Source organism: Crinia signifera, chromosome 5 (genome assembly GCF_055691185.1).
Source record: "Crinia signifera chromosome 5, ASM5569118v1, whole genome shotgun sequence".
Classification (NCBI taxonomy): Eukaryota; Metazoa; Chordata; class Amphibia; order Anura; family Myobatrachidae; genus Crinia; species Crinia signifera.
Window position 1 is genome coordinate 291,756,060 of NC_139221.1, and position 24,149 is coordinate 291,780,208.

At 43.1% G+C, this 24,149-nt stretch overlaps 1 protein-coding gene across 11 annotated transcripts in view; it reads right to left on the minus strand.

Annotated features, from left to right (window-relative positions):
- KIAA1217 (KIAA1217 ortholog) overlaps nucleotides 1-24,149 on the minus strand; it is a 632,840-nt gene that overhangs the window by 103,950 nt on the left and 504,741 nt on the right. For all 11 annotated transcript variants that reach the window (XM_083189268.1, XM_083189269.1, XM_083189270.1 and 8 more), the window contains one exon: nucleotides 4,514-4,712. In XM_083189268.1, coding sequence (XP_083045394.1) covers nucleotides 4,514-4,712 — 199 coding nt within the window. The remainder of the gene's footprint in view (nucleotides 1-4,513; nucleotides 4,713-24,149) is intronic.

The window sequence follows — 24,149 nt, forward strand, 5'->3', positions numbered from 1 at the left end:
ATAATGTGTCAGTCAGTAATGAGTGCACCTGTGCCCCAGCCAGGTGATCTAGAAAACGAGCACTGTTGGAAGCTCTCGAGGACTGGAGTTGGCTACCACTGGGATATAGCAACTGTGTCTGGTGAAGAGGGAGTGGTCTAGCATTGTGACCCCCTTTTTGTCATTTAGGGGGGGTTAACAAGAGCTTTCTGAGCAGCTGGGCAGCCCCTGCCCTATCCTCCATGCTCTGTTAGATGATGGAGTGCACAGGATGCATGGCATCTATTCAGTCATTACCGAATGCTCTGCTGAGCAGCGGTGATCACTCTCATCTCCCATCTTTTGTTCTGCTTTAGTGCCAAGAAACATTCATTTAGTTGTGTCTGGCATAGCAATAGTCTTATGCTGGCCATACATCAGGACGACCAGCATCAGATCCGCGATTTCTCCGGCCAGGGGCGTAACTAATATTCATAGGCCCCATAGCAAACGTTTGTAAGGGCCCCCTATTTAGCAACTGACAGTGATAAAATGTATGTAAAGCATATTACTTATACAGTAAAGATGGGCCCCCTTCAGCTCTGGGCCCCATAGCAGCTGCACCCCTTGCACCTATGGTAGTTACGCCCTTGTCTATGGCAGCTTCCCAGACTCACGATAGATCGTATGTGTGTAATTTCACACAAGATCTATTGTAACATCTGCAACTCCAGCATACTGGTAAGTAGCAGCATCTTCAGATCTTACGTGCTGCACATAAGAGGTGAGGACGAACCCGCGGGCGCGCACATCGTACCGAAACACCTCATGATGTGCACTCAAATCATTCAAAATTCATCACACAACAAATCGTTCTGATGTATGGCCATCTTTACTCTTTTAAAGCCAGCAACAGTCCTTGTGCCAATCCCGGGGATTGACTTCCCTAATAAAAGAAATTACGTGTGTAGGTGTGTAGTGCAGCAATGGCCGGTGCGGCCTGCGCAGCTTGACCTCTGACCATGTCACACTGTGCAGAGCCGCACAACCGGGGACAGGAGAATCCTTGCAGCATCTGAGCGGGTGCTCAGACACTGCCCGGCATTAGATTGAAATCACGGAAATTTTGGGGACAAATCCCGGGATCCTGCCAATCCCAATCCCGTGATTGGCCATCGTAGTGTCCAGCAACACTGCCCTTCACAGCTAATGAAACCCTATCTGTTCTGTGGAGATGGAGGCAACGCCCAACAAACTAGTCCAGTCCATGCCAAATAGTGTGGATTACGATATAATATATATATATACCGTATATGATATTAGAACATCGAGGGTGGAATTTAATAGGATGAGAGATTCAGAAAGGGAGAGATTTGGTAACAAATCTCCAGTTTTCTTAAAGCAGCAATCATTTACTCTGCAAATCCAGTTTGATTTTCCAATGTAAATGATTGCCACTTTAAGAAAACTGGAGCTTTCTTACCAAATCTCTCACTTTCTGAATATCTATTAAATTTCACCCAGTATATTTTGCATGAGTGACAGCTGTTTGTTCAGCAAGGAGCAGCCAATTACAATACATATTATGCTACTACAATCAGCCTTTTTCTTATTATACCTCTCTTAGGGCCTTATTTTGGTTCATTCTTTCTGATAAAATCCTTCTTAGATGGACAAAACCATGTGCACTGCAGGGGGGCAGATGTAACATGTGCAGAGAGAATTAGATTTGGGTGAGTAATTTTGTTTCTGTGCAGGGAAAATACTGACTGCTTTATTTTTACACTGCAATATAGATCTCACTTTGAAGTAAAACCCCACCCAAATCTAATTCTCTCTGCACATGTTACATCTGCCCCACCTGCAGTGCACATGGTTTTGTCCATCTAAGAAGGATTTTGTCAGAAAGAATGAACCAAAATAAGGCCCTTAATATCATACATTGGTCCTATAGAGGGTAAGCTTGCGAGCAGGGCCCTCCTACCTCCATGTCGGTTTGTATCTACCCAGTTTGTTTAATCACTGTTGTTTTCAATTGTAAAGCGCAACGGAACATGCTGCGCTATATAAGAAACTGTAAATAAATCAATATTAAATTGGTGCTGATTCAGAGTTGAAGATGGGTCTGTTTAAAGAGTTGTATGCCCTCCTGCAATTCTGAATGGAGAAGTGTCATGGGGAAGTTCTCATGGTCAGCAAGGACATAGATACATCCACTGCGACCAATAGTACCCCCAAAGAAGGGGCATGGTCATGGTCTTGCGCCCTTAATGATGAAACAAGGAGGCATGATTTGCATTATCGCAAAGCCACACCCATCTCTCCAGGACATGTCCCCTTTTCAGGCACAGCTTCTCCTCATGAAGGTTCCAACTCCCGGCCCCTGAATGTTGGGAGTTTATATATATATATATATATATATATATATATATATAGCAGTTAGCGGTCTGCACTGAGGGCAGATGTACAGTATTAAGCTTGGTGAAGTGATAAAGCTGTTATAAAGTTGAAGGTGATAATGCAACAGCCAACCAACTCCTATCTGTTATTATTCAGACGCAGCTGATTGGCTGCTGTGTTATCACCTTCAACTTTATCATTGCTTTACCACTTTACCAGGCTTAATACATCTGCCCCTAACTGTCTAAGCATAGTCTTATAGGAAAGCACGTGGATCCCAAAAGCAAGTATTTCCGCCAGCATAGAAGATATTTCCCATAGAAAAAAGAAAAGCAATCTTCCATAAGGAACTGTCCAGCCCAAAGCACCAACAGGCATCTTTAAAGACAGAAGCCTCCATTTAATACGAGAAAGCAAATTTTACTTAAACACAAACAAAATGCAAATTTTTGGGGGGGGGAAAAATTATATTTCGTTATTAGCGTAAATTTACATTATATCCACATGCGGCATGATTCTAATCATGTGCCCTGGTGTAATGCCGTAATTTCACACGATAATGATAATGAGGCACTCAGAACGAGTCCTAAGGGTAAGATTATAGAATATTAATATCACTGCTGCAGTACTTAAATTGCCTCAAACCTCTATGATCACTGACTTTGTATCAAGGGCTGTGAATGTCTAGAATATTAATAATCATTTATTCTGATATAGTGTTGACAGTGTATGCTGCAGCGCACATGCAGGAATAACTAAGACCCAATAAATCTGGGACTGAAGTATTTACACTGTCACATAAAGGGAAGTCACATCAACCAACTTTCCACATTTTTATATTTTACATAATTTTCGACTTAATTAAACTTTAACTCTAAACATTCTCATCTGGTGTTGAATTAGTAGATAGACGACACAGTGATTCATTTGTATACTTATTCCTATCAAACTATTGAGCTGATATCGTGTAGGGTCTCGAACATCTAGAGGAGGCGACCATATTGGCAAGGCTGGCTGGCATTTTAGTAGAAACTAGTGACCTCCATGTGTCATGAGATCCAAATGAGCTCCACCGATATTTTATAAAGCATTCATTGAAGAGGTTTTAGGGAAAAAAAGCATCGGTTGTGGTGTCAACACGTCTCTTTTTGAGGAGCTTTTTAATTCAAATTTTTGAAAACTTCATTTCCATTATGCTGCGAGGGAAAGTCAAATATTGGTTGTGGTACAGTAAAATCAAAATTGGTCCCGTGCAAAGCTGGAGCGGTACATGGTCATAACATCCAGTTCACCCACGTCATTTTACAGAATCATATTCCATGTTCAGACAATCAATAATGATGTAAACTCCAATGGATCCTAACGTAACCCCAGACGCCTAATGCCTGGCCAGCATAGCCAGCATCCAGCATACAGACCGCATTCTCAAAGGCAGTTAACAGGTGCAACTAATCAACTTCATTCCTGACTTCATTCAAAACCTGGACTGGATCAATGTTCAACTTCTGTTATATGCTTAAACAGGGATCTCTCTCTCTCTCTCTCTCTCTCTCTCTCTCTCTCTCTCTCTCTCCTCTCGTACAAAGGTTAGCAATTATTAAGTACAAAACTGTAGACCATGGGCTGATTATACACTGAATACAATCAATCAGGAACAACTATTCTCTCCAGAAAGTAAATGTTATGGAGCTTTTCCACTAGATACAGATGAGTTGCCCCATTACAGCACAACCGTGCCAAGATCTTGTAGATGTGTGGGGTGCGGTATATTTTGTCAACATTCAGGTTGTTGACGGTCTAATATCCGAATGTGTGCATGGGTGTCGACATATACAGAATGTCGACAATGCCAATGTTGACAGAAACATTTTGACTTAAGGGAATGTGACAGATACAGAGATGAGAGAGGCAGATACTCAGCTTTTGCAATGTGACAGCACAGTAACTACCAGACAGGAAGGGGATAATTTGAGAGCCAAAACAACTCAAGGTGATGTCACATTTATTGTTGCCACCTTTGTGGAATGCATGAGCCCTCCCTGAATACCTGGGTTAAGACACTAGTAAAGCCGCTTTAGTTAGGACTTTGAAAGTGACCCACGAACAGTATACATCGTTAGTTTGGCACAAGGGCACTATGGAATGTTTTGCTTACCTTACATCACTTAATTCATAATAAATATTCCTGCCCTCGTCTTTAATGTAGATGGCTGTACTGGGAGATTCCAGTATCTTCATTGTCAGTTGCTGGGGAAAGGCACTTACGAAGAGGGCACGTATGGTATCCACACTGGTGATTTCATTGGGCATCTGAAGTTTCTTTGTGTCCTCTCCGTACTGTAGAAAGAGTACACCTGCAGGAGAAGAGAGAGAGCGAGTAGAGAACATGAGCCTCATTGTTTGGAAATTGTCAAAAGTATACTTCTTTTGGGATGCTAAGTGCAATGACACATGACTAAATATATATCTTATACCGACAGTTCTGATTTATTTCCAGCTAATCATATTATTTAGGCATATTTTTTTAGGCATTGCTCAATGTTCATTCATGATCTAAATCACTCATTCACAACACCGGTCCTCAAGTACCCACGACAGGTCATGTTTTCTGGATTACTTTAGTCATGCACAGTCAGGGACAGCCCTGTGCACATTTGAGTTAAACCATTTTGCTAGCAAAGTAATTATGCCACCAGTTTCCACTGATTGAAAATCTGAAAACATGGCCTGTTGGGGATATTTGAGAACTAGCATTGAAAAGCAACTGATCTAAAGGTATAAAATAAAAGTTAGCCTGATTCAGACCTGATCGCTGTGCTGCTTTTTTTTTTAGCAAATGGATAAAACCATGTGCACTGCAGGTGGAGCAGATGTAACATGTGCAGAGAGAGTTAGATTTGGGCGGGGTGTGTTCAAGCTGAAAATATAAATTGCACTGTAAAAAATTAAGCAGCCAGTATTTACTCTGCACAGAAACAAAATAACTCCCCCAAATATAATTACTGGCTGCATTATTTTTACACGGCAATTTAGATTTCAGTTTCAACACAGCTCACCAAAATCTAACTCTCTCTGCATGTTACATCTGCCCCACCTGCAGTGCACATGGTTTGGCCCATTTTGAGAACAAATTTGTACTGCGATCAGATCTGAATAAGGGCCTCTATGCAGATTACTGGACAGTGCAATGTATGCAGACCACTGAACTTGCTTTTAGTTCTTGCATTAGATACATATAGCAGTACAGACATATTGGGCTATAGCTCAATGGCGCCTTCACCTGGGCACTTGAAACCCTACTTTGCATTCCATCCTTTTCATCCCTTCATCAAAACAGGATTATTATTCCGTATACAGCCTCGGAGTATAACAAGCAAGCACATGAATTTATGCATGAAAATAGTTATTCTGGAGAACCATGACAACATCTACAATCTAATGGTTAAAGCATTAATAAAGTAAATTATGCACTGATTAAAGCAGCACCATCTAGAACTGTGTGTCCCCCATCCTTGAGGGAAGGGAATAACATATGGTCGCTGGGATAACTCAGTAGACGTATGCTGCAGATAAGCACCTGGTAACTTTTCTTCATGGAGTATTTTCTTAAAGGGGTTTTAAAGATTAAAAGATCCACAGCCGAAACATTAAACAACACAAACACTAATTGTTATTTCTAATTTATTTTATTTAAGTACCGTTTGCTAATACAACGTTCCAAGTTACTCTTTGCAAATTCCTCTACCCACTTTGCTGACTGCAGCAATCGGTGATTAGCACAAATCCTCTAGATCAGTGGTTCCCAACCTTTTTTCTCTCCCATACCTCTTGATTTGGCTTTTCATTGATGAGTACCCCCTCCTCTCAATTTAAAATATAGACAGTACTTAGGAGTGGAGAGGAAGTGAGCGGTATCCTATCCTTATGCATGTCCTTATATTAAGGAGTAGCGGACAGGAATCGTGCCCTTCCGTGTCTGGCCACTGGTTGTGTATTGTCTCCAAGGTTCCCACTAACACCTGTAGGATTAATGCCGCTGCTTCTTCCACCCGTGTCAGTGCAGGGCAGATGATCGCTGATGTCTGAGGGCAGCATGGGTAGCTCCCATTGGATTGCTGGTCAGGCAAAAGCACAATGAGACGCTGAAGACAGAACCATAAGTGACACAATATGGTTCTTCTCCATAGCATGGGGTCTTCTTCTGCCATCAAAAGACCTTTTCATCTTCCGCCATTACCAATATTATTTTCAAGTACCCCCAACTGGTCTGCAGAGTACCCCCAGGGGTACTAGTACCCCAGGTTGGGAACCACTGCTCTAGATGGACGCATACATCAGTAGTTATTAGGCTAATTATAATTATTCAGACTGGGCTACAGATTCTAGTGTGTAACACAAAGGTCAGCGTTCATTCCAGTCATATCTAATCTTTGTATTAATGGACTTCTGGCGCGTTTGGTGTAATGGTTAGCATTGCTGGCTCACAGCATTGAGGTTGTAGGTTTGACTACCACCATGACCCTAAATGTGTGGGGGTTTGTATTTCCTCTCTTACTTGCTTGGGATTCCTTCAGGTACCCCAGTTTCCTCCCACATTCCAAAAACATACTAACCACTACGCACTAACAGTTGGAAACTCCCTCCAGGAATCCTGCATAAGTAAATTGGCTGTGTGCGTGTGTGTGTACATATGTTAGGGGATATAGATTGTAAGCTCTAATGGGGCAGGGACTGATGTGTAGAATATATATCCCAACTGTTGTCATTTTCAAATTGGGACCGTTCCTGAAAAGGGTGCAGAGCAAACAGGCAGACGGCATGGCCTTGGGTAGAGGGGGCATGGCCTGGCACTCCCATAGCAGCTGAGCAGCCCCCGGGGCTCCCTCCCTGCACTGAAGAACTGCTGTGTGCTTGGGATTTCTTCAGCGGTCACTGTAGCATGATCTCCGGCTCCCCCAACTACCCCGCCCACACCCGCGGGACATTGTCACCAGTGGGAGGGACAGTCTCCAAATAGCGGAACTGTCCTGCTGAAATTGGGACAGTTGGGAGGTATGCCATATTCCCTATAAAGCACTACTGTATAACTGGTAATAAATAATAAATGACTTAGAATGTAAGGGGTCCATGGCCACTGTGGAACTGGTGGGGTTGTTACCCCAGAGAAGGAATAGTCATTTTCTATAATGATTAAGCTTGCGAGCAGGGTCATCCTACCTTTTTAACTGTCTGTAAATACCCAGTTTGCTCTATCACTGTTTCCAATTGTAAAGTACAATGGAATTTGCTGCGCTATAACTGTTAATAAATAAAAAATAAATTAGCAAAATGGGCGTGAATTCAGGAAGGGTTATGGACCTAGGCCATGTCAGTAACTACCGGCTGGATTCAGAGGTCTCAGATTTTCAACTGCAAAATTCTGCACATTTATTTTTATTTATTAACAGTTTCATATACAGCGCAGCATATTCCGTTACTGGCAAAGGAGATGCCAGTATAAGCATTCCGCTTGTGCACCGTCCAGCAATGGGATGAGCAAACCCTGCCTTGCCCACTTTTTCTTATCTGAGCAATGCTCAACTGCATTGGTGGAGTCAATTCCCCACCATCGTTCACAGCATCGACTCCTTGAGTAGCCCCTGTCTGGCGTAGAGTCTACAATGGAAGTTTCTTAAGATACGGTCACTGTGGCTACAGTGCTGCAAAAGTGATCTTGGCCACATGCTAAAGCACGCCCATGACACTCCCACAACATCTCCATGACTCCCACAACACACCAATAACACTGCACGACACCTCTTTTTGTAAAGACTTTTGGTAACCTTCCCTGTCTCCACCCTGAACCACCGATGGATTGCAAAAAAGGTCAATGTTGCACAAAAAATGCGTATGCAATGTTACTAGTTTGAAATTGTAATTAGCTGCCGGAACCTAGGAGAACATTCTGGTTGGCTCGCGGGTTCGCATGGGGGAACCAATATATGTCAGCTGCCTGCCATGTGCTCTCACAGGGTGCACGCAAACCTAAGGCCTACCTGAGAATGTCTTAGTTTTGTGTGCATGTTTCCAATCATCCGATGGTCGGCAACCATCGAATGATGTGGTCCTCGCCCCCTAGGCTGTGAAGGTAATTAGTAACCACTAACATTTGGAAACTCCATCTAGAAATCCTGCACTTACTCCTGGTGATGACAGTTCATTAACACAACTGAATTGGAGGCCTTTCTCATAAGATACGAAATCTACAGCTGGTTAGCTACAGTATAATTCATACATTATGGTAGTGAGTGATCAAGGGACTGACTGACCCGAATGCCACTTCTAAGAAGAAAAGCTATTGCTTCCAAAGTAGGGGTGATCTCTTTTCAATAAAGTTGGATTTGAGGGGAAAAAAAGGTTGCTTTTATCATGAGACTAATGATCATATTTTACAGACCCAACGGCTCTTTCCTGAGAAAAAAATGCTTCTATTAAAATAGAAAACATTCTATAAGTCTCGTTAATGAGCACAATATTATGCTATAGTTTACAGTGTATATATATATATATATGAAAGGTTGGAAACGAATCCAGAAAAGGTGACTACATGATATCTACTCTGCCAATTTCTGCAAACATCTGGTCAGACGATATTCTTCAGAGAGTAGAAAGATTTCCAATTTTGGTAGTAAACTGCGTTCCTCGTATCGTTCATTAGAACAATGCATTTACAGTGCATACAGTACAGAGACTCCTGCTGTGCCCCTACACAAGTCTGCTGTGTCCACTCGCAGCTGGGATTTCTGGATAGTGATGTCAAGAAGAGGATCAAAGCAAATGAAGCAGAACAACAAATAGTAAAAATAATATTTATTGGGTATATTATTTTACAGCTGAACTTCTTTGTTTTCAGGGCAGTGGTTCCCCAATGTTCTTGACTTGAGTCCTGGCGAGCCCACAGTATCAGAATGATGTAAGTGTCCTTAGGGACCTAGTCCTAGAACCACATCTTTAGGACATTATGGGTGAAATGTAACAGGGTGAGAGAATCAGAAAGTGAGAGATTTAGTAAAAAAATCTCCAGGTTTTTTTTTAAGCGGCACTTACACTGCAAAATCGAACTGGTTTTGCAGTGTAAATGATTGCCGCTTTAAAATAAATAAATAAATAAATAATGGCAATTTCGTACTAAATCTCTCACTTTCTGACTCTCTCACTCTATTACATTTCACTCTGTAACTCCAATTAATGGTGTAAATACAAGCTTTCTTTTACAGTAGCAAACCAGTACTCTAGGTTCTTATTCAAAGTTCCAAAGTAAATAAATGATACTTTTTGAAGAATGATTTGTTTGACTGGTTGGACTGGCTCACAGGGTTACAGGTTAAACTACCGGTGGGCATCATTGCTGGAGGGATCGCCTGTTCCTCAAGGGATCAGGACCTAGACTGTGCACTTGAATTATACATACAGTATGTATATATGTGTTTCTATAATTATGTAATGGTCCAAGACATGCACTCTCTAATGGTTAGCCAAGCTGTGATGGCTGGCCCCTCTGGAGACTAGTCACACCCCATAGCATAGCAATATATTATGTATACAGCTGTGCTCATAAGTTTACACACCAGAGCAGAATTTGTGATTATCTGGCCATTTGTCAGAGAATATGGATGATAACTCACAAACTGTTCTTTCACTCATGGTTAGTGGTTCGGTGAAGCCATTTATTGTCAAACAACTGTGTTCACTCTTTTTAAATCATAACAGAAACTACCCAAATGACCCTGATCAAAAGTTTACATATCCCACTTCTTAATACCGTGTTTTGCCCCCTTTAACATCAATGACAGCTTGAAGTCTTTTGTGGTAGATGTGGAGGGTGTGGTATGCCATTCTGACAGTCGAGATCCTGACAGTCATTAGCCTAACGTCGGGATCCCGACTGGCCGGACTCAGACAGCGTGGCCAGCGCAACAAAGCCCCTTGCAGGCTGCGGGCACGGTGGATCGCTACGCTCGCCACCTATTCTATTCTCCCTCTATGGGGGTCGTGGACCCCCATGAGGGAGAATAGCAGACGGCCGTCGGGAACCCGGCCGTCTGTGTTTTAACAGTTGGGATCCCGACATCGGGTTAATGACTGTTGGGATCCCGACTGTCGGGACCACGTCTAGCACCCGATGTGGATGAGGCTCTTTTTTTTCTCAGATGGTAAAGCTGCCCATTCTTCTTGACAAAAAGCCTCCAGTTCCTGTAAATTCTTGGGCTGTCTTGGGCTGTCCATCCCTGGTTGAATAGTGGTCTTTTACCATTTCTCATTGGCAGCTCCAGCTTCTCAGTAGACCTGTAATACCAATCTTGCATTCCAATAAGTATCTATCCCCCAGTGTCAAATTGCCCACCTTGCACTTCTGGCACATGCTTTCAGCATAGGGGATGCAAAAGTGTTTTTCACACCAATTCATGTTTATAATAAACAGAAGTAAAATACTGCACTTAAATAACAGAGCATAATAACAGAGCGTAATCCATTGTTTACTGAACTTCAGTAAAGAGTTGGACATTAGAAAACACAGAGGTGCACTATTCTATTAAGGGCAAACAAAAAGGGATTCACCCTGATATTTTGCACCAAGTTTTTTTCTCTTGGTCACTTCAATTACAGAAAAAAAACACTTTCAGGTGAAAACACAATATTCACAATTGTGACCATGAAAACGGGTCAGTTGTCAGAGATTTTTTCTCACGCCAAAGTCAGTCACTTTGCACTAGGACAAGCTCGTACTCTTTTTTTACTATGCTAAAGTATATTAATGAACCACTCTAAGATGTCCTGACATCATTTTAACTAGATTGGAGCTTCTTCATACATTTTGTTATTTTCATCTAAAAAGCGAAACTTTTTCAATGAAAATCAGAGCTGACTCAGAGCAAAACGCTTTTGCACTTTTCTTAGTCAGGTCAAGTCACAACTTTTCCACACTAGCTGATTTTGAATATCTCGATTTCAACTTTTTCACTCCGCCCTAAAATATATATATTATGTGTTGAAAAAAATGTGAAATACTTCACTTCTTTGGGACTATCGCGGTCCACGTTTTACAGTCTCCTGAGTGCTATATATACTACATACCTCCTAACAGTCCCGATTTTATCGGGACAGTCCCGATTGTCAGGGCCTGTCCCGCTGTCCCACCCGCGGGCGGCAGTGTCCCGCGGTGTGGGGGGGCTGTTGGGAGTCCCCCCTGTCAACTGCAAAGCAGCGGGGAATAAACGAAATCCCAGTTCTCGTTATGATAAACCCAAATTCTATTGGACGATGGTACCAAACACTCTGTTGTTAATCAGGTACTGAATTTACTAATATAAAGCTGCAGAACTGTTCTAAAAAAGGTTTAACAAAACACTTGTGAATCCCATATTCATATACATTTTTTTATAACATAAAATAAAAATAAGACACAAAAAAAAATAATTAAGAAAACACTATCATTATTGAGGGTAAAACAAAAATATTATTATTATTATTATCAGCATCCATTTATTTCCATAGTACCTGCATGTGCTACATCACTACAGTTGTGAGTAATCCCAGTGACCAGGTTAGATAAAGTGCAATGTTATGTAGCTTTCACATCACATAAAACATTTTGAAACGTTTTGAAAAACTATAATTTTAAATGGTATTTTAAACGGGTCTAGTGTTCATATTGCAGCAGATTACCATTTAAAAATACAGTTTAAGTACAATTCACATCACCAGTCAAGCCGTTTAACCTCTGAACACGTTTCTACCCACAGCGTATTTCCTGGTTCAGGGAAGGGACACAAGACAAGGGACAGCCTATCACAGTGCTCTAACCTTTATTTTTTACTAAATACCATTTCAGTGCCATTCAGACAGCACAAAAAACGGCTCTGAATTGGCTTTAAAACGGGTATGACTCTGCTTTTTAAACGTGTTGAAATACCAGTTAACTTTAAATGGTATTTCAACTATGACACTTTCACACTGCAGCCTTAAACGTTTTAAAAGGCAAATAAACGGCAATATACCGTTTTAAAAGGGTGATGTGAAAGCTACATTAGAGAACATCATAGAAGATGCTTTGAGGTCACGGTAAGTGCAGGAGGCCCAGACATGCTCCGTCTATATTCGCTGGGAGACCTGTTTAATTACAATGCTATTTTGGCTCCAGCCATATTTGGACAATAAAATGCCTGTCGGTCTTAATAGAAGAAAAATATATTAAGAGTTTGATAGCAAACATATTTCTTTTGTCCCTGCACATTATTATAGATTTTTCTTCTCTACCTTAAGCCAACAATACGACTATAATAAATAAATAAATAAATGTATGTATGCATATGCTATACATTAAGGCAGATACGCAGACACTATAATGTGAATTTAACATTATTGTTGGATTTTCCGTTACTCATCATAGTTGCAATATAAATACCTGGATTTAACCAAACAAACAACAAAGTTATTAAAATAGTAACATAGTTAATATAAGAAATATAGTTAATATTAGATACCCGCATATTCTCCGGGAATGTCCAGGAGCTACCTATTTCCTCGGTGCATACTTAATTGTCACGATTTTTGCAGGACTGTTACATTTTTGGGGGATGGTCCCATATACTGCCCCAGGGCCGGCAGTGTCTCCCGCAGTGGAAGGGGGGCAGTTGGGAGTCCACGTGCACAGCGTCTATTCCCGCAACCAGAGGGGCTGGGGTATGGCCAGAAGATCACACAGCGCTGGCTATACCCCCAGAGCGGCAAAAATGGAGCGTGTCCTCACGGGAGTGACACGATTTGCAGGCCAGGTCCCCTTGCCACTAGGCCACATCCCCAAATTTCGGCGCGTACCGGAGTCCCGCCTCCTATCTTCATAAAGTTGGGAGGTATATCAGTACAACGGGTGGCCTGGGCGTCTCCATGATTCGATATGCGATGAATTACATCGTAGTTCTACCACACAGGGCACAATTCTGTAAATTGCAGCATAGTACAAGCAGGGGTGGGTGTGCCTTCCCCTCCAATAGCAAGTATGTGCTCTGTGATTGCTATAAGATCTGCGTTTTACACTATAGACCTGATTTATGGTGTGTACACACTATTAGAGTTGTTTATGAAAGGCAAGATTCAACTTTTTGGTCAGCAGGGCTCCTGAAAATTATGTGGCGCTCCCAGTCTCCCAGAAATGTGTGTAAGCCTCCTATCTGGATGCATACACTGCAACTGTTGTACCTTTTTGGCCAGTGCCTTACCATTTTTTATGGGTTATACAGGAAATAGGGCTTTGTACTGGGTTTCTAGGTCTCCAACTGTCCATTGAAAAGATAGGAAAATTGGTGTGGCCACACCCCCTTTACCCATGACCACATGCCTTTCTGAATTTGGATCAATTTCTGCCCGTCAGATGTTGGAGGGTGTGCCACATTTGCACGCCAAATTTCGAGGGGGGGGGGGGGGGCATGTCTGCAAATATATAATTTTGTGACACCACACACCTAACGTCTTCTGACTAGACCTCCCTTCCTTAGAACACCATCCACAACAAGGTAAGTGCATAACCTCCAAAATCTGAAGGTCAGAAATCAGTAAAATTTCAGAAAGGGGGTGTGGTCTTCATAAAGTGGTTATGACCAAATCCCATTTCCTATACATCAATGGACAGTTGGAGATCGAGAAAGCCGGTACAAAGTCCTGTTTAATTGGAATAGGCTATAAAAGGCGGTATTGTACTGGCCAACAAGGTACAGTAGGAGGGTATGTAAGTGATCCTTTTACTTGAACACCCACACTGTAAAAAGGACATCATAGAATTAGAAAAAGTCCAAAGGCGAGCAACAAAGCTTATTAGGGGAATGGAGAATTTAAGCTACGGGGAGAGATTAAGCAATTTGGGACTATTTACATTGGAAAAGAGACGTTTAAGGGGGGACATGCTCAACATGTACAAGTATATCAAGGGCCAATATAAGGAACTGTCACATACCCTCTTTTCTACTAGAAAGGAATCAAGGACACGAGGGCATGAGTATAGATTAGATGAAAAAAAATGTAATTCAGCTAGTAGAAAGAATTTCTTTACGGTCAGAACAGTCAAACTCTGGAACTCTCTTCCCAGAGAGGTGGTAACGGCTGGCTCATTAAATGCGTTCAAGGCAAAGTTGGACAAACATTTACTGGAGAAAAACATCCATGGGTACAAATAAGAAATATAATTTGTCTGTAAAATACCAGAACCTACCAAATCAGCAATGGATATCTATACCAGGTTGAACTAGATGGACGCAAGTCTTTTTTTTCAGCCTTACCTACTATGTAACTATGTAACACCCTCACCCCACGGCATTCACCCCAGAAAATAACCTGAATGGGTTACTAACAATATTGTATGGTTTTGTCTTTTCCAGCTTTAAGATACTGATATTATTCATTGAATGAAATCTTGTTTCCAAGCCCAAACTCATCAAACTGTACAAGCCACTGATATGGTGAATTTACTTGAAATTTCCGACTAATCCCTGTCTCAAAGGGAAGCAAAGCCAGCTCACACGATGGGTCACAGGCACATAAAAGGAGGTCATCTTGTGCTAATGTTTATAGCTTGCTCTGCATTTGTTCTGGATCCATGAAGAACATTTTTCTTGTAGAGCCGGAATCAATTTAACATTTAATACCCTCTAACAATAATCTTTTTTTTTTCCTTCTATAAAGTTTCAGCAGGGCTCAGTTTGTCATTCCTGGCAAAATATGCTACTAGACGTGCCACTATATTGCCCCTGTGTTCTCTTGCTTGGGATCAAGTGATTGCCTTTTAATTTTAGTTTTAGAGAAGTATCTGGTGGGAATTTGCTTACAGGTATTATGTGCAATGCCTAGGTCCTATTGAAAACAGCTGTTTGGATTTATAGGAAAAACAACAGCATTAACCACCGCCTGTTATATATGATTAAAGGCTTGCAGTAAGGGGGCATCACCACCAGGTAATTGTAATGTATTGTAACATGAAGCAAGGCGTAAGACTGGCTCACACTTATCGCTGCAGTGTCTAATATCCCAGCTGCGCTATTCTCACACAATCATTGTTGCAAATAGAACTTAAGAGTCTTTTGTGTTTTGTTATAAGAGTATTATTATAATACACCTTCAATTCCGACTGTAGGTGACATTTAATGGGTGAGGGACAATGAAAATAGGGGAGATTTTAGCCCTGAAATCCCAATGGTTAGAATGCTAAAGCGGCATTCCGACATACAAAATCCCAATGGATCCCGGCATTTTAACACCAGGGCTGTTTTTCAGCAGGCTCCAGCAGGAACTGAGGCCCTTATTCTAGTTCTTTCTTCTGACAAAATATTTCTTAGATGGACAAAACCCTGTGCACTGCAGGTGAGGCAGGTGTTACTTGTGCAGAGATAATTAGATTTGGGTGGGGTTTTACACCTGCCTCACCTGCAGTGCACATGGTTTTGTCCATCTAAGAAATATTTTGTCAGAAGAGTGAACTAGAAGAAGGGCCTCAGTTCCTGCTGGAGCCTGCTGAAAAATAGCCCTGTTTAACACTAACCCTAAAACTAACTAACCCGTCATGCAATCTAACCCTCCCCTACCGATGTCTAACCCTCCCCTCCCACAGTCTAACCATACCCTCACGTAGTTTAAACTTCCTCTCCCCTCCCGTAGTCTAACCATACCCTCCCGTAGTGTAAACCTCCCCTCCCACAGTCTAACCCTACTTCCCTCCTGCAGTCTAATCCTCCCCTCCCACAGTCTAACCTTCCCAACTTGCAGTCTAACCACTCCAGCCCGCAGTCTAACCCTCCACCCTAGAGTCTAACCCTTCCCTCCTGCAGCCTAACCCTCCCCTCCCACAGTCTAACACTCTTATTCCTCATGCATTCATACAATTGTCCGATATGGCCACTTTTCACCCGATTCCGATGGATCAGGCCCTGCAATTGTGTGAAAAGTGGCCGAATCACAGATGTGTGACATTTTATCCGATGCTTGGTGCTATGTGCATCAGATTCTTGGAGTCGGAGATCAGACCTTCTTGCATGTCCGTCCTCCTACTCAAACAGCCTTCCAGGGTAGAAGTCAAAGTAGTGTATGAGGGGCTTAACTGTTGGGATTTCAACACACTGGGAACCTCTTGGAACATGGAAAAACAAATGACCTGGTAACGAGGTCACACATCATATTTCACATGTTTTTGGAATACCATCACTTCCACGTACTGTATCTGAACACCCCTCACATCTGGACCACCTCCTCCCCAGATTAGCCGGGCAACAAAATTAAAATTTAATTAAATTCTTTAGCTTTCTTGGAGATCTTTGCTCATAGATGCCTGTAATCGCACACTCACACCTCACAGCAATCAATTGCTGGAAACACTGCCATTAGCCTGAAGAGGTAAGAGGCAGGGCCGGTGTGAACTGTCCCAGCGCCCTAGGCAAATCTTCAAGCACCCGCCCGCCTGCCCATTGCCAACCGCACCCCCCCCCCTTGTCGCGGGACACGCTTCTCTCTGCCGCCCCCTCTCACCTCAACATAGCCGGGGAGTGGGACTCCCACCCCCCGGCTTTCTTCAGAGGCTGCTGAAGTCGGCACTTATCGTCACGTCGGGCAGGCGGGTGTAAGCTCACCCGCAAATAGCCGCGGCGCTTACCAGCAAGGGTGGGGGAATGCGGGGAACACCCGCCGATAGCATCAACGGGCGGGCCAGGCAGGTGTAAACTCACATGTTGCAGCAGAGAGCTACTGACCAGCACGGGGGTTTGGCGGCAGCACCCGCCGATCACTTCAACGATCGGGCTCCACGGGGGGGGGGGAATGATCGGCAGGGGGGGCAGGGCGGGCGGGTGTAATGTTGTAAGCTCACCTGTTCTGGTACTTAACAGCTGCTCTCCTCGGGCGTGAGCGCTAGCTGCAGCTCAGTACCGCCCTCCAGTGGCCGGCGCCCTAGGCAAATGCCTGAGTCTGCCTAGTGGTGGCGCCGGCCCTGGTAAGAGGCGTGATTATTGGACTGGGCTTGATGACCACTGAGAGCCTTACACGCTACTGTATGCGCTAGCCACACCTGAGCACTTTTTGAATGGTAGTTCCAGGAGCAGAGTAGTGGCACCGTGTCACGCAGGGCTGCCTGGCTGCCACTTAATCAGGGACACATATGAATCAGACAGGTTCTGTGGCTGATTAAAATCAGGTGAAATGCAGGTATAAAGTCAGCCAGCCAGCGAACGTCTATAGTCACTGATTAAAGGGATATTATATCCTTGCCAGATGGAAGCTGCCAATGCTACTGTAATTTACAAGTATATACAGTATAAGCAGTATATAAATCCTGTAAGGCTGTCTGTGGAACATTTGCACTTTTCTCCTGCAGAATTTGTCCTTGTTCACTGCAGAATTCGTCCTGTCATTTAGTGACGCAGGCACTTCACTTATTAATTACGTGCCAGGACGCATCATGTTTCACCTCAGCAGATTATTAAAAGCTCCGTCACAGCGGTGGGAAGGCATGTCATCTAGGCAGGGAAACCGGAGGAAGTCATAGTGTAAAATAGGTCAAAATAAATACAAAAAGAGAAAAGGAGATAGCCCCCAAGACAACAAAAAAGTTTGAAACAACAACAACCATAAGGACTAGTTTTTTTTTCCTGGGAGAGCAGCTAGATCAGTGATTTTCAACCTTTTTACCTTGCGGCACACTAAATAAGATTTTAAAATTGCCAAGGCACATCATGAGATCCACACAGGGCAAAACACATTGGCCCCCACAGGAAAAAAACAAACCAATTGGCCCCATATCAAAAACCATCACATTTGTTCCCACAGGTAACAAAGAAGAGACCAGTAATTAACAATTAAACTGGTGGTGGCTGTAAACTGGTTTTGGCATCTCTAGATCTGGGGGCACACTTGAGAGCAGCTCAAGGCACACTAGTGTGCCACGGCACAGTGGTTGAAAATCACTGAGCTAGATTGACATCCACAGAGATGTCATCCATAGTGTTACACATAGATGAGCTTCAGCTGCAGTTGCACCAGCTGTTGCACCTGAAGGTTGTAAAGGCAATTCTGTCTCCCAGGCTTCTGAGCCTGATTTATGTCAAAAGGTTATGGTAGAGTGCAACTTAGGGGAGGTTTTTGACTCCTACTTCACTTGTAGCATTCCTGCCAACTGCCCTGATTTTCATGGGACAGACCTGTTTTTTTGGGACACTGTGCCACCTGTGGGCAGAAGGGTCCCACGGTGGGAGGGGGGAACTGGTTATCCCCCTGTCACTTGCTCTTCTTCTTATCAAAGCAGCAAGTGACATCTACTTTTACCAAGTTATACAAGTATGAGTCTTGATGAGTGGAATCCGCCTGCTCAGCGCCAGTGAAGCCAGATGCTCTCCGTGAGACTGCACACTGCCTTCATTGTGATTGGCAGTAACTTCCTTTTGGAAGTCCTGTCTGCCAGTCAAATACACACAAGGCAGTCCCATTGGGAGGTGTTTCCTCCATCCGGAACTGCCAGTCCAGGCTGTGATAAGCAGAGAGTTGGCTTCCTGGAGGAAGCCACTCCCTGTCTTATCGTGCAGACTCATCTGGATTCTATGGACTGCCATCAGTGCAGTCCTCAGAAGATGGAGGTATGTGAATGTGTAGGACTGTCACCACTACTGCACATGTGCCAGGCCCAGCATCTGTCAAATTTATTATACAGGACCCAAAACCTTGGCTGGCGGCGGGGACAAGACAGTGGAGACACCGGTGGCCTTGATTCTGTTTGTTGGATCACAATATTTCAATTTATAGCAAAATGTTGGTTGTTCTTAGCTAGGGAAGCTTTACATTTATACAATACAAACCAATAATGCGCTAAACATTTCCTGATATCTGATAAAAAGATTTAATAGATTGTACGCCCCAGGCTCATGAGACTGCTGTCCTAGTAGTAGCAATTAGGACTTAGTTAATAAAGTAATGATCCTTAGAGGTAATATTATCCTGAGGGAAATTAAGTACCGTAATATATAAGCAGGACCTGTTTTAATTGCGAATGATAGTCATTTATTAAGAATGCAGAATACAAATTTCCATAGCTGACGGATCCCAGGACATTCACGGAATTTATGCAATAGAGTTCCAACCTTGTCACAATTTCTTCATAAGCACAGATGGCAAGACATTGTATTAGGGATAAGATATAATTTAGATAGAAGTTTCAATAAAGATTCTACATGATTAAAGGATGATAGCCCCATACACAGTAAAAGACGGTTGCAACGGGCGATTTAATTAACAATATCGGCTACGGGTCCCGATATTGCATGTAAACACCTAACAATATCAGCCAGTGATGTCAACGGAACCCACTGAACAAGCAGGTCATTTGGCTATGTAGCCAAACTGACCTGCATGTTCAGAAGACATCAATCATTGTTAACGAGGCACAGGAGTGCGCATAGGTAATGATATTGAGTCTACACACTAGATCAGCAGTTCTCAAACTGTGGGTCCTGATCTCAAAGTGGGTCCCGACCCCCTCAGCATGGGGTCATGACTCCATGTTGATGACCATCAGATTAATGTGTTTGTGGAGGGGGGGTCAGGGGATAACTCATTAAGTAAACACCCTCTGCTTCCTTCTTCCATCCACTTTTCCCCCTTTTACACCCCCTCATTACCCACTGCCTCCCTATTACAATAGCGGTCACTTCACTTCACTGACCACACATGTGGCGGCCATTCTGTGGTAACTTGCTGGGGTCCTGTAATAATTTTTATTGTCTGACGGGGTCCCCGAGCAAAATAGTTTGGTAACCCCTGCTCTAGATGATATTGTGAATGATATCGCTCAGAAGTCACTTTCTGAGCCATATTGTTCACAATATAATCTAGTGTGTATGGGGCTGAAGACACTTGTCCAATTCTTGATAATTGCCAATTTGGGATTTGTGACGATTAAAGACATATGGGGTATTCGTTTTCAACTATCTTTTTGCCAGTTTTTGCCGATGAAGGTTCAACTTTGTTTAAAGTCAAATCTGCAAATGGATTTTCAAAGTTTTTTCACTGATCTGCGTGTTTTCTGACAGTGCCGACAGCACTTAGAGTGAATAGGTCAAATGGAAATTTGACCGATAATTGTCAAAAAGTGCCGTTTTGCAGACTGTGGGAAATATTGACTGAATACTCCCCTAAGGGGTCTATGTACTAAGCCCTGAAGAGAGATAAAGTGGAAGGAGATACCAACCAAGCAGCTCCTAACTATCATTTTTCAAACACAGCCTGCAACATGTCAGATAGGAGTCAATTGGCTGCTACTTTATATCCATTTACTGTAACTCTCTCCAAGGATTAGCGATTGCGAGATGTAGGCAAAGCAGATTTTTGCGCAGTTGAGCAAATCATTTGAAGGCAGCAACTGAAATGCAGGCTTGTGGCAGGCATGTTCCGGGCATATCCCATAGGCAGTAGAAAGGGTTCCCGGGTCTGACATCCTTCAGCCATACTGCATCACCCTAGTACTTCAATGATAGAAACCGGCTTTGTATGCAGACAATGACTGAGATCTGTAAGTTTAATAGTGGGCGTCTCAGGCAGTACAGGTCCAGCCAGCAGTAGCATGTGCAAATTTCTGCACATCCGCCACGAACAAATATCTGCTGCAATTGCATTAGTGTTCATCTCTGATTGAACCCCTAACACCCCCCCACACACCACCACCACCACTAAAATCATCCGAAAAAAGAGAAATATTAGAAATATCTCCACAACATTTCTAAAGAATTTTCTTGCTAGGGATCTACTGTAATTTAAGAATGTAAGAAATTTGCAGAAACAACGATGTTGGAATGAGCCCTGTAATTCCTGGTTAGGTGTATTACAGATATTTATAGATTTGATGTAAATCCACAAAACTATGCACTTCCAGAGAACAAATCAGCCATTTTACAGTATATTTACCTTACGTACTGTATATACCTTATCTGTACTTTGATGTACGATACCATGGGAATAATGTATGGGGTGGATATTGTAAATGTGATGTAAAGGTACGAGTGGTGAAGGAATAAGTGCCAGAGGAAGTGAGTCCCTGAGTAGGAGAAGTCGCTGGTTTGTTATAGTTAAACCCATTAATCCGCACTTTGTCAAAGTGATCCCGTTTTTGGATTTAAATCAGCAACTGTAATTAATGGTAACCCAGCCTTGTTTATGAGTTACTGGGTTAAATTCATAGGGGTAAATGTACTAAAGGTTCTAAAATGATAGGCAGAATCTGGTTGCTATGGGCAAGATCACTAATTTGAATTTTTTAACACGTCAAATTGACCCCCATACTGTAAGTCAAAGCCGCCAATCGCATATTGTGTAACAGCAACAAACAAGATGGCTGAGCGCTGATCACCTGACACAGATTACCCTTCACCACCAGCTGTATTTCTCTAGCCTGTATCAGGAAAAATATATATATTCGGGAAAAAAAACAGCGCTAGTAGAATGATTTGATTAATATCACACAATACAGATGACACAATTACAATAAATACATACTAACGCACCAGCTAGTATGTCAAATAATTATAATGATAATAACATGTTAAAATCAACAGTCAGTACACCCTTTTGAGTCTGATTCAGACCTGATCGCTGCTGTGCTAATTTGCAGAGGCCTGCAATCAGAGTCGCCACCAAGACAGAGCAAAAACCCGCACTGTGTAAGCCTACAAATGACGGAAAACTATCGGCAAATGCCGTCCAACTGCAAATCCATACGCAACTCACTCACCATCGAATGTATTTCAAGTGTGACCCTTCCACAACTCTGAGACAGGGTGATCGAGGCCAGAGCTGACGTCACAGACCCTCCTTGGAAATGCTTGGGCGTGCCTGTGTTTTTCCGGACACTCCCAGGAAACGGCCGGTTACCACCTCAGTCAAGTTGCGAGGGTGTTGCGGAAAAAAATTGCTGATTTTTGTCACTGTTTGTGGTTGCACATGCGCGCTGTGATCCGTACAAATACGCAGTTGCACAATAATCGATCACCTTGCAAAATTGCAGAGCAGCGATCAGCTCTGAATAAACCCTCTATATATTTAATTGGCTAAGCAATTTTTGGGTGAGAGCAGCTACTCCGCAATGACAACACCAGTTATAATGGTTCAGGTGTCATTCCATAGGGTGTGTGCTGTAGATGCGTAATGAAGTTGATAAGTGTTCAGGTTGTTGAGGAATAACGCATCAAGGGGCCGATTAAAACTTGCCCGTAGCGGACCAAATCTGGCCCCGTCCCCATGCGCAAACATTCGGTAACAAGCGGCTTTGGCGAGTTACACACTCCCTGGGCCGTTCGCTGAATCGTGGGTGTGAAGGGGGCAACTATGGGGTAGAAGTAGGGTAGAAGTAGGGAACTTCAACTGCTGGGCATACCCATGCAGATGCAGGCGTGTTGATGTCTGCTTGGGGATAGAGGGCGCTGCACAAGTCAGTGTAGATCTGCTTTTCTGCGTTCCAGTGCTCCTCCTGGCTCCTTATGAAAAAAGGTCCCTCACAAAATGGCCGCCACCTTACAGCCTCCTCTAGCATTCTCAAAAACTGCCTGCAGTAAGGGGGCAGCCATTTTGTGAAGGACATTTTTCATAAGGATCCAGCAGGAGCGTCGGGACGCAGACATGTAGATCTGCGGGTCCCGACTCCCGGCCACAGATGCAGTGGCGGGGTAAGGCAGGTCCTGGCAGGCAGCAGCCTAACAATAGCCCCCGCTATTGTTTCACCACTGAGTACAGTCTGTCTTTTCTTAGCGAAGGCTGGAGAAATTCTTTGATGTATTAACGTACACATCCCCTCACATTGGTCTGTGCAATCGGCGAAGCTGCGTTTATCTGTTCGCTAGGCCCCGATTATACACATCCTAGCGAACAGGCCTGAACCACGCCCCAAGTTGTGATTTTTTTTCTTTTTACCATAGAAAGGGCATTGGGTGGTGGGGGGGCGTGCGGTCTGTCATTTAGGTTGTAAATTGCCGCAAAGCCCTTAACAAAATTTTCTGTGCTAAATTCACAGGATACAGGAGAATTTCGGCATACCGTAAACTTTTGGGTTACAAAAAACTTTCAGGATACTGAAAACTTTAGATGAAAGCATTGTACAAGACACAGTACATTATTATTTTATTTTTTTTGCTCATTTTTGAGCAACATGGCTCTTGGAAAATGGCTGCAAAGGGGACGTTTCTGGGTCCTGCTGGTGGGGTAGACGCTAATATGCTACTCGCTAGGTTGTACGGTAGTTTTGAGATTATTTGTGGAGGTGACAGGGATAAGTGGACCTTTCAATCGTTTGGTGGAAACAAAGTGATAAAGGTTCAATAATGAGATTTCTGTTTTGTCTGTATTTCGTTTGCCACATGAGACCTTGCTATATTGTTTTAGAAGCTTGTGAAAATCAGTATCATATGCTTCTCAAAGGGAAAGTATAACGTCAACCGCTAACAAGCAAGTTTTATGGGCCGTCTATAATACAATGTTTCCCTGGTACCCAGCGTTAAATACTCAACAGTTAATGTTTTGTTCAAGTAGAACATTTGGGTATGGATCACTGGACAGATAGCAATGACACCACGCGGTCGACGTGCATGAACGTCGACATAGTTTAGGTTGACATGCATTAGGTCGACATGGGGAAGGTCGACAGTCAAAATGTCGACATGGGGTTTTTCCGTTTTTTTTGTCCCGAATGTCGACATGGACACTGAAACGTAGCACCGCTTCCCCCGCTGCACTCGCCATGCTTC